The 16,568-nt window shown below is 32.6% G+C and overlaps 1 protein-coding gene and 1 long non-coding RNA gene across 3 annotated transcripts; both read left to right on the top strand.

The window, feature by feature from the left end:
- Positions 1–2,060: 2,060 nt before the first annotated feature.
- LOC114302113 (aquaporin PIP2-4) lies at positions 2,061–6,015 on the top strand. The gene is made up of 4 exons (XM_028247087.2): positions 2,061–2,933; positions 4,644–4,939; positions 5,404–5,544; positions 5,658–6,015. Exons 1-4 carry the CDS (start codon positions 2,483–2,485, stop codon positions 5,769–5,771), a joined length of 1,002 nt encoding a protein of 333 aa, XP_028102888.2. The 5' UTR covers positions 2,061–2,482; the 3' UTR covers positions 5,772–6,015.
- A 1,353-nt stretch (positions 6,016–7,368) lies between these two features.
- On the top strand, positions 7,369–12,345 carry LOC145801650 (uncharacterized). Of its 2 annotated transcripts, XR_014343281.1 has the most exons (4): positions 7,369–7,526; positions 7,599–7,700; positions 10,839–10,921; positions 11,906–12,345. It is a non-coding gene; the product is annotated as an uncharacterized LOC145801650 (long non-coding RNA). The 2 variants fall into 2 exon arrangements; XR_014343280.1 differs by having other exon boundaries at positions 7,370–7,700.
- Positions 12,346–16,568: the final 4,223 nt, after the last annotated feature.

Raw genomic sequence — 16,568 nt, 5'->3', positions numbered from 1 at the left:
AACTCCTAAATTCGTACAATGGCCCTGTTTGGTAGAGTTCTGGGAAAGTGATTATAACTTATAATTTAACAGCTTATAGCCTATAACTGTGAATATAAGTTGATTTTTGACTTATAAATTAAGCTTCTCCTCCCCTACTCAAAGAATAAGTTGATTTTTGACTTACAAAAAGGTATAAGCTGTGTTGTTAAACTAAACCAAACACATCAAAATAGCTTAAATTAAACTAAAAGTTGAAATAAACTAGAAATAAGCCTTACCAAACAGGACCAATGCCAATATTTTGTACGAGGGTAATATAATCACCAAATTTTGAACATCAACTTATGCATCACTCACAAATAATATAAAATATATTCAAATTCAAATTTAATCACAAAAGTATTATTGTATAAAATTTATTGCACTTTTGTGTGTGATGGCAGAATCGGAAGGATATTTTACATTTTACTCAGTAAAATGATTTTGTTAACTCCGCAAAAAAAAAAAAAAAAAAAGTAATGCAATATAGTAATTTTTTTTTTTATTAATAAAGTGCCTCTAGGCTTATAAATTAATGAAAATTAAGTGGATACAAAACTTTCTCCCAATTTTTTTTTTTAATTACTAATGAGATTTGGCTATTTGTGCTTGCTAATTAATTAATTAATTTTAAATCATATCTCAGCTACGGTGAAATCATCAATTTTCTTAGCAATACCTAACACACTATTTTATTTGGAATCTAATATTGTTAATCAATTTTTTAGTGCATGCTTCTAATTAATATATTATACTTAGAATGCAATTATTGTACCAATTAAAGTAAAAATTGGATTATCATTTGGGGGTTTTTTTTTTTTAATGTTATTTTGCCCCCCCTTTTTGGTTGAGCTGGCAATAACTATTCTTTTTATTTCTTTAGTAGGACAGTGGGACTTAATGGATGTTACTTGTTAGATAATATAAAATATGAATAGATAGCAAACATCCTATTATAAAACATCAAAGCAATCAAAAGGCTAAGAAAAGCAACACCGATAAATGACATAAAACATGTCATTTTATTTCAACATAGGTGGTAATTAAAAAGGTTAATTAAGAAGTGATCTATCCTAATAATAATTTGGAGAAATATTAAAGAATTTCTTTTTATATATATATAGTCGATAGATTTTGATCTTATGATTGGAAGTCGCAAGTTCGAGCCTTATGTGAGGTATTGGGGGTGATTTCCTTTCCCTTTCTCCTTAGATTATGAGACTGTAAGTTCTAATGAATGGCCAAAAGATAAAATTTTTTAAAAGAAATGTATTTCTTTGTAATATGGGGAGAAAGTATTTCATGCAACGGATGCACTAATGTGGCACACTTGAGACATAGAATACTTTTTCATTATACGGGATAAGGGTTGCTATTGTCTCTTACGGTGCTATGTCTTTCGGTAGGCTCCATTTTGAATTTATCTCAACAATTCAAATAGTTAATTTTATATAGCTCACCAAGAAGATTATTTATGTAAAAAAATAAGTTGATTGGATATTACTAGTTAGATATAATCACTTCATTTTTGTTAAACAATTTATTCTCAAAATCATATTAGTTATTCATTTTTTTAATGAATAAGATCTGATCCGTGGCTACCAATATCCAATCTATTAAATTTTTTACATATATAGTTTTGGGTCTGGATTTGGTCCAGTCCACCATCGGACTGGACCGTACTGTTGGGCTCGTGTAGGCCTACCACGGGTCTCGTTTTGAAAATTTGAACCGTTCAATGTGTAGAACTCTTCGAGTACTATATGTCTGTAAAAAATCACGTTGGTCAGATATCGATAGTTATGTGATCAAATCAGTTTTTTCTCAATCGTTAATTTATTCACCGTCTATTTTTTTTTATACAAAACTAATTTGATCACATAGCTATCGATATCTGATCAACGTGATTTTTTACAAGCATATAGTACTCGAAGAGCTGTACACATTGAACATTTTAGATTTTCAAAATGAAACCCATGGTGAGTTCCCACGGACCCAACAGCATGGTCCAGTCCGATGGTAGACTGGACCAAAGCCAGACCCGATAATTTTTTAGATGAGTCTCCTAAAATGAATGATTCAAATTATGAAAGAATATCTAAGGTGAAAACTCTTTAATATGTATGTTCAATTATTGTAAGAAAAATATGAGTCAAATCACAAATATGTGTTTCATTTTCTCCCAAATCATTTTCTAGTTGAAAGTAAAGTTCAAATATTTTTTGTACATAAACTTTCTTATAAATTGAACAATTTAAAAAAAAAAAAAAGTAAATAAATCATTTCTATTTTTTTCCTTTAATCCATTTAAATATTTCATTATATTATAAAATTCTTAATAAATGGAGCCTGAAAATTGACGAGGTTATAAAGAGGTGGGGTCACTAAAGACTGAAAGTGAAAGAAATTAATCAAAAATAAATATAAAAAAAATGGGGCGGCAAAAAATAAGCTTTAATTAATGTTAAGACATTCCCATAAATACCCACATTTGCCTCGTCTCTCAAACAGCCATCAAACTACTCTCAATCCCCAAAACACACACACACACACACACACACACTCTCTCTCTCTCTCTCTCTCTCATACACACAAACACACACTAGCCATGGCAAAGGACATAGAAGTGGGAGGCGGCGAGTACGCGGCGAAGGACTACCAAGACCCACCACCGGCGCTATTGATAGATGCAGAGGAGCTGACACTGTGGTCATTGTATAGAGCCACCATTGCAGAGTTCGTAGCAACACTCTTGTTCCTCTACATTACTGTTTTGACTGTGATTGGTTACAAGAGCCAAACTGACCCAACCAAGACTACTGATGCCTGTGGTGGTGTTGGAATCCTTGGCATTGCTTGGGCCTTCGGTGGCATGATCTTCGTCCTCGTTTACTGCACTGCAGGCATCTCTGGTGAGTACTTGTTTGTCGGATGATAATTATTCAGTAGTTTCACAACATTGGGATTGTTTTTTTTTTTTTTATTTATTTATTAACGGTGGGGGATTCAGAAATTTGTGGGAGGGGATCAATGTAAAATTACTTAGATTTTAAGGGGCTTAAGTGATATTATGTATTTGGAAGAGAAAAGCTATTTTTTTAAGGGTAAGTTATAAATACACTCCTTGAAATTTGTTTAAATTATAGATTGTTTCATGTGATTTAAAAAATTATAAATACTCTCTTTTCAAAAAAATTTATTTAACATAATTAACTGAAAAAATGAAATTTCTGACGATTCTTTTATATAATAATAAAATTATCTAAATTATTAAATAAAATATATTTATGATGTTATTAAAAATAATTAATTGATTTGATGATTTATTAATAAAATGAACAATTTATTATGAAATTAGAAACATCAAAGATGAATGTAATTTCTAAAACTACAGTGAACAATTCATATTTTAAATAAATCTTAAGGATGCATTTGTAATTTACCTTCTTTTTAATATATAAACACTCTGAATTGCATGAGATTAATGATACTATTGTAAAGTTTAAAAGGGTTGAAATAGAATTATTACAAATGCTAACAAGTTTAATATTAAACTCATATAAAGTGTTTGGAAATAGTGAAAGTTAAAAATAAAATTTTGAAATTAATGAAGTGTTTTGTGTTTCAAGGACACTTTTGAGTAAGAATGGGAGGTTAAAAGATTTTTTTTTATAATTAATTTATAAATATTCAAAATTGTACTGGGCTAATGAAAATTTTGTGAAATTTAAGATATCTCGCCCGTCCCTGCTAATTAGTGATGCCACGCCAAAAATTATTATTATTTTTGGATGAGATCGATTTTATCTCCTCTTTATTGGCTAAAACTTAAATAATCAACATAACTTTTCAACTTATTTTTGTTTTTTTTTTTTTTTGGAACTTTTTAAGTCCATCTCAATTAAACTGTTCTTAAAATTACAAAATTTGAGTCAATTTTGAAAACAAAAGTATAATAATGCTAAAATTGAATTATTTCTTTTTTTTTAATTTTTAAATTAACTAGTTAGTCATTATGGATCTGAAAAGTAATGAATTTTGATCCACTAAGTAAGGTGAATTAAAAAAAACAATAAAAAAAAAGAAGAGTAAGTTATGAATACGTTTTTTGAAATTTATTTAAAATATAAATTATTTCTATGGTTTTAGAAATTACATTCCACCTTCTGAAATTTTTAATTTCATAACAAATGACTCATTTTATCAATAAATCATCAATTCAATTAACAAATTTTAATAATGTCATAAATATATTTAAATTAGTAATTCAAATAATTTTATTATTATATAAGAAAGCAGTTAGAAATTTCATTTTTCTAGTTAATTCTGTTAAATAAAAAATTATTACAAAGAGATATTTGTAATTTTTCAAACTATAGGAGACAATCTTTATTTTAAATATATATGAGGGGGTGTTTTTGTAATTGACTCAAAAAAATTAAAAGAAGAAAAGGCAAGTTAAATTGACTCAAACCTGACTATTGTTGTGTGCTCTAGGACACTTGAAATTTTTTTCCAATATTGAAATCACAACATCAATATACGGAGTTCCATATTTTCTTAGTTTCATATTGAAGTTTCAGGGAAATTAATGGTGGTTTTTTGGTAAACTATATATGCAGGGGGGCACATTAACCCAGCAGTGACATTTGGTCTGTTGCTGGCCAGGAAGGTGTCTCTGGTCCGAGCCATTCTGTACATTGTGGCTCAGTGCTTGGGTGCCATATGTGGTTGTGGGTTGGTGAAGGCATTCCAAAAGGCCTACTACGTCGAGTATGGTGGTGGAGCCAACGAGCTCTCTTCTGGGTACAACACCGGCACTGGACTCGCTGCTGAGATTATCGGCACTTTTGTCCTTGTTTACACGGTCTTCTCTGCTACCGATCCCAAGAGAAATGCCCGCGATTCTCATGTCCCTGTAAGTATATATTAGTACTAATTCAAGTCTTATTATTACGCTATGCAATTTTTATTCTTCTATTCATCTACTTACAAAAAAAAAAAAGACAAAAAAAAAAAAATAGGAAGTAGGTAATTTAAGGATTGGCATATAGATCCAAGAATATAACTTTGTACTCTATTTTTAAAAATGTTGCAAGATTTTAATGGTTGTAAATTAGGATAACAATGATTTTGCCAATTGAGGTTAGGAAATCAAGCAAGCTTCAGTTGAATTGATCGCAAATCGAGCTCAAGTACCTTAGTTTTTTTATATAGTAGAATACTTTAATCCTATATAAACTTGTTGATTTGAGTTATTCAAGTCAAGCTAAAAAAATTAATTAGTTTCAAAATTTGTTCAAATTTAACTAGTTTGCATAACAAATTAATTTTGAACAGTTAAAAGAGTTTTTTATGACATGTTTATCTGTGGAATTAAAGGTTTTGGCACCACTCCCTATTGGATTCGCTGTGTTCATGGTTCACTTGGCGACCATCCCAATCACCGGCACTGGCATCAACCCAGCCCGAAGCTTTGGCGCCACCGTGGTCTACGGCAAACAAAAAGCCTGGGATGATCAAGTACTTACCTCCACCCCTCTCTTTTAATTCCATGCTGTCTTATACATAGTACTTCTTATATTATACCTTAATTTTCATGTTTTAACTTTGTTTTGTGATGTTAATTATTTCAGTGGATCTTCTGGGTCGGACCATTCATTGGAGCCGCCATCGCTGCCTTCTATCACCAGTACATCCTGAGAGCCGCCGCAGTTAAAGCCCTTGGATCATCCAGGAGCAATGCCTAAATAATGTGAATAAGTTTCAATTTTACATGTTCAGAGGGTATTTTGGCAACCTGGCAAAGTTGTAAATATGTGTTTGGATCACTTGTTGGCATTGTGGTTTTGGCACTTGTTCTTATTGTGCTTATATGTTGTTTTCTACTCTTTTTTTTTTCATTGTTGTTTTGCCCTTTTTCCTTTGTTGTTGTTGCATCTTGGTGTTCCCAAGTATAATATATGAGCAAGTGCTTTTGTGTTTTTGTCTCAATCAACTCTGATTTCTTTAATTCACGGGCCATTTTCATGGGCTGGTATTGTAAAAAGCAGTATTATAGCTGATCACTATGATCTTCTTTATGTTTTGGGTTCATTTGTCGCAATTCATCTTAAATTAAAAGTTGATAATTTATAAATAAAATTTAAAAGTATTATATTTATTCCACATTATCCCTCTAAATCATTATGTTATCAAATGTGGGTTTTGAATGGTTTCTAGCGGGTCATATCTCCACCTCAATTATTTAGTTTCAAGATAATTAAATTTATTTCAATTTATTTAAACTAATTTTTTTTGGTGCATAATTGTAAGCAAAAATTACAGAGAAACTACTATGACACAAAATCTCAAAATAAAGAATAGAAGTAAATATATACTACATTGGGCTTTTGTGGTCAGCTTTCTGTTGACTATTGTCAGCCAGCTTTATCCTTTTGATTAGATGATAGTTGTTAACCTGTTAAGCATGTCAACTTACAAGTCAATCGTATTAAAATAATAGATTTTATTATATATACATATATTATCTCATAAAAATGTGCAAGTTAATACAAATTTTTCATAAGTGATCTCATAAAATTTTTAAGAACATAAGTGATGTCATTAAAATGCGTAAGTTAACATAAATTTGAGTAAGTGATCTCATAAAATTTTGAACAGCACAAAATCACTTAAGTCTTTCACAAACTCACTTAATTAATCTTACAAAAATATATAAAATAACACAAATTTTCCGTAAATGATCTCATAATTTTTTTTAGGAATATAAAATCACGTAAGTTTTTACGAAATGACGTAAGTAATCTCACAAAAATGTGCAAATAAGACAAATTTGAGTAAGCGATCTCATAAAATTTTGAATAACCGCTACAACAAAACTGAGTTTTTACAGCTTCACATCAATGACATACAGTAAATGCAAGCCGTGGTTTTTCACTTTTACGACTTATTTTTTTTGCATGTCGTAAATAATTTTTGAACCACAATGTGTCATTGCGTAGGTCGTAAATGCTAATAACGATGATTTTTTACGGCAAGCAATGTTAACCGTAAATAATAAAACTTTCTATGACGTGTATATGGTATGCTGTTAATACATCAATTATACACGACTTGTGTACATTAGTTGTTAAAAATATTGAACATTTCAAGGCGCACGAAAAGCCAACCGTTAAAAATTTCATTTTCCACGACTCACAAAAAGCGAGCCGTTTAAAATATTGCACTTTTCACGATACGCAATTGATGTTGTGAAAGGTACAACTGAAAAAAAAAAAAAAAAATAGCACCAAATGAAAATTTCGAGCCCCAAACACACCCCCCCAAAAAAAAAGGCTTAAATCCCAAAAGCTTAAATCCCAAAACTTTCAAACTGTCCTCTCTAAATTTATTCTCACGCCCAACCCAACCCTAGTCTCTCTCGCAGTGGCGACAACACCGGCGTGTGCAGTACCCCCTTTAGTAACAACACCAACGTAAGCAGTACCCCCTTCAGCATCTTGGTAACCCTCCTTCTCTCATGTCCTCTCACTCTTTTCTCACTCTCGTAGACGCTCACAATCTCACTCTCGTAGAACGACGTCTGCAGATCTCCCCATTTTCTCACTCTCTAGCAGTGGCGGTAACTCCCCAACGGTGACAACATCGGCGTCTCTAAATCTCCCTCTGACATCTAGGTATAGTTTTCCTCTCTTCTAGGTCATTTTTTCGAGCATGAAGTGAACACTGGATTGATATAGTTGGGATTGTATATCTTTTATCGCTCTCGTACTCCCTCATAATCTCTTCTCTTGTGTGTCTAGAATACATAAGAATTTTTTTGCTACATATGCCAGTGTGTTGGGTTGATTCTCCTCTGTGTGTGTAGAATGATTACATAGGAATTTTTTTAGTTTGAATCAGCACCGTCCAATGATATTAGGTCCATCAGATCCTCTCTTGTTTATGTATTTCTCATCAATATATACATGCCATGTATATCTGTACATATGTAATAAATGGTAGTTTGTAAATGTTATCTAATATTAAGGGTCCTCTAACTGTTTGAAAAAATACCTGACTAAAAAAAAACTGCGTTGGCACAATGAGGTTACTTTAAGAGCTCCACTCTTTCTTCCCTCACTACAAGAAAAAACACTTTCTGCGACTAACTTATTTGGTCGCTAAAAGTACCATATTTGGTCGCTAAAACCTTTTCGTGACCAAAGTATGTTGGTCGCTAAAGCCTCGTGACAAATAGTTTTCTGCGATCAAAAAAGCCTTTGGTCACTAAAAAGTGACCATTAGCGACCAACTTTTTTGGTCGCGGAAAGTCCAATTCATATTAGCCAAAAGGGAACTTTTAGCGACCAAAAAAAGTGACCATTGGCGACCAACTTTTTTGGTCACGGAAAGTCCAATTCATATTCGCCAAAAGGGAACTTTTAGCGACCAAAAATAAGTTGGTCGTTAAAAGTCAGCTCCTTGACCCAAAATAAATAATTCTTTTGCACTACTTGGGATTTGAACTCCTGACCAAGGAGTCACCATGCACCCAATCCACTCTACCAATAACATCTTTCTCATTCATATTTGGCAGAGAAAATATATAACCCATAAAAATTGGGTTATATATTATTTTTTAAAACTTTTAATGCCTAAACAGAAAAATAACATGTAATTACAGTAGTATCTGTTTTTTTTTTTTTTAATTCATCCCGCCATAACTTTCCGCGACCAACTTTTGTTTTTGGTTGCCAAAGGGTAATCTTCTGCGACCAAAAAATCCTTTGGTCGCAAATAGGTACACTTTCAGCGACCAACTTTTTTCTGGTCGCTAAAGGGTATACTTTTAGCGACCAAGAAAGCCTTTGGTCGCCAATAGGTATACTTTCAGCGACCGACTTTTTTTCTGGTCAGTAAAGGTATACTTTCAGCCACCAACTTTTTTTTTGGTCGCTAAAAGGTGATTTTCCACGACTAAAAAATTGTGGTCGTCAAAAGTTAGATTTTAGTCGCAGAAAGTGGACTATTTGTGACCAAAAAAATTAGGTGATCGCTAAAAGTATTTTTTCTTGTAGTGCCTGTTTTGTGCATATTTATGTTTGGTGTTTATGTGTTGAGAGAGATTGGATAGGGATGGAGTCAGAGAGGTGACAAGGGTGTTGATTGGGTTGGGGTTAGAGAGAACACAATTTAGGATTCCCATTCTATCTCTATAAATATAAGCACTGTTTGTAGAATCAAATGTTGTTGGTGTTTTGGGGCTCCAAAACTACGATTACTCCCCAATAGGACTCTCCATCGCCATTTTTTGTAACAAGTATGGCACCTTCCTTTCTATAAAATGGTTTTGGAATGGGAATAGATGAAAAGTGTTAGGGGTTTCTAATAGATGAAAAGGCATGAAAAGGGGGGGAAAAAGCAAAAATGAGGGTGTTTGAGTTTCTAACTTTAATTATCCACTAAAGTTAGTATAAGGACTTTTAATTAACTTGAGTTTATAAATTTCATTATCAAACAGTTGTTTCTTATTAAGTAAAAATTCGTGATTTATGAAGTAGTGGTTTCTAATTATGAAATAATGGTTCATTTTTCATTATGATTATGTGGGTGGTTTCCATTCTATTGTTCATGGGTCATTTCTATCCATGGCTCATAACCTTATAAATAAATGTGATTCATGTTTTTAATTTTCTTAATATTTTTTATGATTCCTATGATTCATGTTTGTTATGTTTTTTTTTTTGGTCCCACTTTCTTATGATTTTATGGGTGTGAGGCTGCTTCTATGATTCATAGTGTTGGAAGGACTACTTTTATTCTATTCATATAAGAAATGTGTTTTCTTCATTTCTTACGATTCTTCTTATATGTTTATTGTCTGTAGAACTGTATTTTAAGTGTATTCGATCTCTTTATATAGTCTTTGAGTGTATTTTTATACAATATTTGCCTGCTTATGAGGACTTTGCTGATTATTCATTTAACTTCAAAGTAGTTTTCTCATATATTGTCTCAAGTCTAGACTAGTTGCGCTGTTTATATTATGGGGTCAACACACTAGCATTTCATTTGTTGCTCTTCTTCTATTCACTTCATCAATTACTCCCATTTCATACTTCTTGTTTTATGTACTGTGAGATATATTTGGCTGTTTTTAAAATAATTTATTTTATCAATATGTTATCTTCAAACAAATTTTTTTTTTTTTTTTTTTTTTTTTTTTTTGATCGGGGGCTCCATTGGGTTATTCATCCTTGGCATTTAAGGATGTTCTGAATAGTTCATGAGTGGTGCTGACACATACATATAATAATTAATAGTACACGCGAAGGATCAATGATGATTTAATACAACTAAAGGATGATTAAGGGAGCTAGATTATACCAATTTGCCATATGTGTTTATATTCACTATTATATGCCTAAATCATTGTATAGAGTAGCAATTGGGATTGCCATAATTATCTTGGCCTAAGTTTTTTTTTTTTTTTTTTTTTTGGAAGGCTTTAGTTACTTACTCTCATCTATCATGTATGCTAATAAATGCAATAGTGTTTTTCAGTTTATTATCAATCATCTGTTCAAATAAAGTTTATTATCAATTATCATAAGGAAGAGTTCCATCAATCTTGAAGCTCTTAGTTAATTACTTTCGAAACCAATCATCTCGATATTTTTGCACACTTAATTATAGTCATGGAATATATGGCTAAGCAAAATATATAACCAATTTATATGTACTTGCAACTTCCAACTATATTTTGTTTAATTCAAATAAGTAGAAGCTTTTAGGCATAACTCATGACCTATTGTTGTGCTCTTTGTTTGCAGGTGTATTGGTATTATGTCCTCTTGATCTTCAACTTCATTTCAAAATCCATATTCGAGATTACCTAACTGTGAAAGGACCCAAGGTAAATTTTCTTCCTCTTTCTGGCATAATGGTAATTGGAATATGGATTATTACAGTAATGTGAAATAGAAATGAGAACTTAATATTGCACTTGTTATAAATGTGTGATGTTTGATAGCGTTTGGAAACATAGTATGCTTTTGGAAAACTTAGTTGTTGGAACCATCATATGATTTCTTGCTATTTTTTTAAAATGCTGAAATGGTGTTCTAAAGCAGTGGCAATGTGTCTTATTATTGGAATTGATACCTAAACCAGACCAATGCCACTCAATGCTGAATTTATGGATTAAGAACCCAAGAAACTCATAAATTAGTGGTAGGTAGATAATAGTTAATGTTGAAATTGATATCCAGGAAATATAAAAATCAGGCAATAAGATCCTGTAAGCTTGACTATTATGAAAAATTTTATTTTCAGCTTACTATTTTGGATTTTTAAAAATAGTTTATGACGTAAGAAAATCATGAAATTTTAATACTTGGCCTAATAATCTTGAGGTTATGGGTTCAAGTTTTGGGATCACCACTTTGTGCATTATGTCAAAGGTTAGATGTATTCTCAATCTTTCTCCTCCCAAACACACATTAATGTTTACTAATTGCGCGTTGTTTTTTTTATTCTATCATGAGCCTTCATTGTTGGAAATTTCAAGAATTAATTCCATGGGGATAATATCCAAAAATTCATAGACTATGCGTTGTTTTGTTGCATAATGCGTTCATGTTTTACCATATGTCCTCATGATACAAGTTTGAGTGGAATTACACACTGTGATTCAAGATTATAATTATTTTGAATTATTACTCATTTGCATCATATGGAAAGGCTTATGTTAAGTGTTTAGAGTCTTACACCTACTACAGTTTAGCCTAAGAAATAGTTATGCCTCGACTAAGACGTAGTGTGCACAAGGTGAGTGTATGGGATTATTATATATATTGACAACTGAAATGTATATATTTTGGCTCTAATTTATGCTTAGTCTGCTGATGTTGGGAAGGAGTACTTTATCCATGCTGATGGTCCAATATATGCCCTTTCTGCTGATGTTGTTTCAAGCTTGGTTGCTTTTAGAAGGGAAGCTTCTGAAGACGAAATCCGAGCTACTAAGAATTTCATAATACAAAGACATGGATGGTACAAGCCAAGTGTTGATGCAATTGCATCAACCAATGATGGTGCACTCAAAGACGATATTTAGGCAAATTTTGTATAGTTTAAAACTTAAGGATAGTTTCTTTTGGATGATTTAGAATGTTTGGATGGTTTTGAACTTGAGGATAATTTTTAATGTCTAGAAACATAATTTTTGGATGGTTTGGAACGTAAAGTTTTTGGATATTCAACAATTATGGATAGGTTTTTTTTTTTGGATGTTTGAAACAAAATTTTGGTGTTAATTAAGGCTTATATAAATGTTTGTGAAGCTTGTTTGTAATTTTTTAAGATTACATAGAATAAATGAAATAGATCCTACTAAATAAAAAATATATATATACATATTCTACGGCATGCAAAAAAAGTTGTGAAACTTGAGTTATCTACGACGGGCAAAATAGGCTGCTGTATTAAATATTTAATGACTAGCAATGAACGCCGTTGTTTGTCCTTTAAATTAACGGCATGCAAAAATAGTTGTAAAAAAATCAAACACGACATACAAGATCTGCTGTTAAACTATTTTTAACGACGTACTACAGCATGCCGTTGAAATGAATGACTCTCCACGATTGGTCATAACACGGCTTTACCTCGCACGTCATAGAATCGTATCCACATCATGTATTTGGTGCCATAAAAATCCATTTTTGTTGTAGTGAATACAAAATCACGTAAGTTTTTCACAAACTCACGTAAGTGATATTACAAAAATAGGTAAGTTAATAAAAATTTCCTTTAAGTGATCTTATAAAATTTTTGTGGAACACAAAATCACATAAATTTTCATGAAATCATATAAGTGATCTCACAAAAAATGGATAAATAACACAAATTCGAGTAAATGACTTGATAAAATTTTGAACAACACAAATTCACTTCACAGACTCACATAAGTGATCTCACAAAAATAAGTAAGTTAACACAAATTTCCAATGAATGATCTCATAAAATTTTTGAGGAATACAAAATCATGTAAATTTTCACGAAATCACGTAAATGATGTCACAAAAATGCGTATAAATAATACAAATTCGAGTAAGTCATCTCATAAAATTTTGAACAACACAAAAGCACGTAAATTTTTACAAACTCACGTATGAGATCTCACAAAAATGGGTAAATTAAATAAATTTCCTGTAAGTGATCTGAGAAAATTTTTGAGAAACACAAAATCACATATGTGATCTCACAAAAATGCATAAGTAACACAAATTCGAGTAAGTTATTGATCAATTTATCCAATCAATTGACGAAGCTAATTGATTGGCCAATTAATTGGTTATCGACAAGTCATCTGATCAATTGACAAATCGATTAGCGCGACCAATTCTTCCAATTAATTCACTAATCAATTTCTTTGTGAAATTTTAGATGTGTAATCAATTATAACATCGATTGGTTTTGGTCAAATTGTCCAATCAATTGAAAAATCAATTGGTGGTGGTCAATCAAATGATTATTCGATTGGTTATTGGAGTGACCAATTCTTCCAACCGATTGACCAATCGATTCTTTTGTAAAATTAAATGTGCAATCAATTGAAAAATCGATTGGTGGTTATCAAGCCATTCAATCAATTGGAGAATCGATTAGTGGTGGTTAACCTATCCAATCAATTGCACAATCAATTACAATGGTGTATTATTCCAATTAATTGGCAAATCAATTCTTTTGCATGATGTTGGACTGTCATTGGCAAATGTTCAAGTTGGAGACACCCAATGTCGCTTGAAACAACGAGAACACATTAGTGGATGTCGGTATTGTAGCTTTCTTTTCGTGCACCTTTCGGATACAATAGCCCTACAGTTCAGACTCCCGCGGTTCTGAATCTGATCTCACAAGTCCAATGTGATGTAGATAAACACAAAAGAGTCCAAATCTGACAAATCTTTTGGAAAATAAATCTTGAATAAAAAATGCCAAAAATGGACTGCTTTGCCAGATCACAGAGTCGTCGCCTAAATATTTTTGAAAAATTTAGGAAATCCGAGACTCGTGCCAAATGCCACTTATCCATCATTACCAAAGTGTCTCAGCTTAGAAACTTAGGTACGAGAGGGGAAGGTCATGATTTGAGCACCTCCGCTCACCCGATCAAAGATCGGCCTCTACTAATCATGATGTGAATTTTATTTACATTATATACTCTTGTTCCAATTATTTAGGCTAGCATTACTATGTGACGCACAGAAGTATAAACTAATTTGCAAAAATTGGAACACTTTGATTTCATATTTGTGCTGAAAAAAAGGTTTGAATACGTATCACTTAAAAAAGTGATCTCATATGTACATTACTCAAATTATCCAATTTAAGCAATTTAGCCTTCATCTATAGGCATTGAAACAGATATAGCTCTTAAGCATTTAGCCTCATGGTAATCATGCTCGACATGGAAACAATCACACTCATGCGATATGCTAAAGCAGTAAAGCTTACCCTAATTCCCAAGGCAACCCAAAAGAGAGAAAATAGTTAGAAAAATGCATGATCCTAACTAACGAAATAGGCCTAATGCAACACATGCGATATACAATTAATAGGCTTGGCTATAAATATAGCATGTGAATCAATTTGATAATATGTGGTTTAAGCACGTTTTCAAAAAAGTATTTAAACGATAATGCTTGCTACCATGATGGACTGAGCCTAATGCATGCATGACATATGGATGCAAATCATGAAAAATGCTAAACAAAATGTGATGCTCTAAACTATCCATCATAAACGGGTAAATAAAAAGGAAAAAGACGTGGGGTTGGAAGATATACACATTATTACAAGTTTGCCCTCACGCAGGAGGGTCCGAATAAATAGCCTAGCTAAGCTAATTAACTAGCTATTAAAAATCAAATGAAATAAACTAACTAGACTAGTTAACTATAACAAATTGAAATTAACTAATTAATTACACTAACTAATTAGTTACAATTGGGAATTCACTAATTATTACACGTAGGATCAACTAATTTAATTAACAAATTAACAACTAATTGAACTCGAGCAGGGTAGTGAACCGTGCATGCCAACGCGAGCATCCTCCTGGAAATACTTCTGTTTCGCTGCCAGGACTATTCCACCGGCAGAAAAAGCTCCTGTTTTGCCTCTACTTTTGCTTTGCCTTGCAAGAAAACAACACTGCCTGCTGACACAAAAGTGGTTGGCCGGCCAGAAGTAGTGTACAGCTGGCTGCAAATAGTGGCCGGCCGGCCACTAATGTATATGTTAGGTTTTATTCTTGGCAACCCCGTTTGACAAAACTCCTTTCAGTTGCATTTGTTTTCGCACCTTTTATTTCAATGAGGCTATGAGTTTATTAGATGCGAATCCAACCCGAATCGTGCTTTTGTCAATTTTCATGGATCAAAACCGAGGTTGTAAGAGAATCAAGTTTTCTAGATTTTCCAATTTTGGTCGTCCCGCTCGAGCGGGGTTCGCAAGCACACAGCATCTCTGCTTCGCCTGAAAAAGTACTGGATGGTGTGATTCGGCGCTCGAGCGTGGAAAATTCCGCTCGAGCGTGAAGCCTATATGAATCACACAATTTTGAAGCCTCCGCTCGAGCGGGAATTGTCATGCTCAAGCAGACCACGCAAACACAGATTCTTGGATTTCTATAAGGAATTGGTTTTCTTCCAAAACTAGGATTACTTTGGATTTCTATAAGTAGTTGGTTTTCTCCCAAAACTTGGATAAGTCCTCCGGATTCTCTTTTTGCATTCTAAGGTTTATATCTGGGGATATTTAGCTAGTTTTCTTTGATGTTTTCATTGAGTATTCAACTCATGGTTTAAAGAGTATATATCAAAGGATTATTTGTTTGTTCTACACAAAAGAGAGAGTTGTTCTTCGGTGGATTCTAAAGAATTCAAGCCTGAAGCTTTGGTGGATTCCGGAGTGGCTCATCGTCAAAACAATTTCGAGGTGAAGACGGGGTTGGAAGAGGCACATAGAGGTTGGTTCAATTCGGGGGTGGATTCGCTAGGTAATTGAGAGTATACCTGTGTAATTCCTTTATATCTTCTTAGTGGATTGTTTTGTGGCTGTTGCCCGTGGTTTTTTTTTATCACAATTGGAGGTGTCCAATTGTGGTTTTTCCCTGTTAAAATCATTGTGTCGATTTGTCTTGATTGTTTGATTGGGATTGTTTTATTGCTTAAAATTGATACATAATCACAAATCAACATCTAGAGGATTTCTAGATTTTTCAATTGGTATTAGAGCGGGTTGCTCGTTTGTGTTTTAAAACTTTTGAGCCAGATCTTGTTTGATTTGTGATAATGGATTCAATTCGTGAGAGAAATTCTATGGTTCGACCACCTCTACTTGACGGATCCAATTATTCTTTTTGGAAAGCTCGTATGAGATCGTTTTTGAAATCTATAGATGAAAAAGTTTGACAATCTGTCATGAATGAGTGGACCGAACCAACAATTACCATTGATGAAGTAACTTTCCCCAAACCAATTGAAAAGTGGGAC

Source organism: Camellia sinensis, chromosome 10, assembly GCF_055761805.1.
Source record: "Camellia sinensis isolate YWXY chromosome 10, ASM5576180v1, whole genome shotgun sequence".
In the NCBI taxonomy this organism is placed as follows: domain Eukaryota; kingdom Viridiplantae; phylum Streptophyta; class Magnoliopsida; order Ericales; family Theaceae; genus Camellia; species Camellia sinensis.
This window is presented reverse-complemented; position numbering and strand designations above follow the sequence as displayed.

Bases quoted from the DNA above. Each gene is read 5' to 3' on its own strand.
- LOC114302113 (XM_028247087.2), top strand. From the start codon at position 2,483: ATGTTAAGACATTCCCATAAATACCCACATTTGCCTCGTCTCTCAAAC. The intron at 2,934-4,643 runs GTGAGTACTTGT...CTATATATGCAG, and splicing joins CTGCACTGCAGGCATCTCTG to GGGGGCACATTAACCCAGCA. The intron at 4,940-5,403 runs GTAAGTATATAT...GTGGAATTAAAG, and splicing joins CCCGCGATTCTCATGTCCCT to GTTTTGGCACCACTCCCTAT.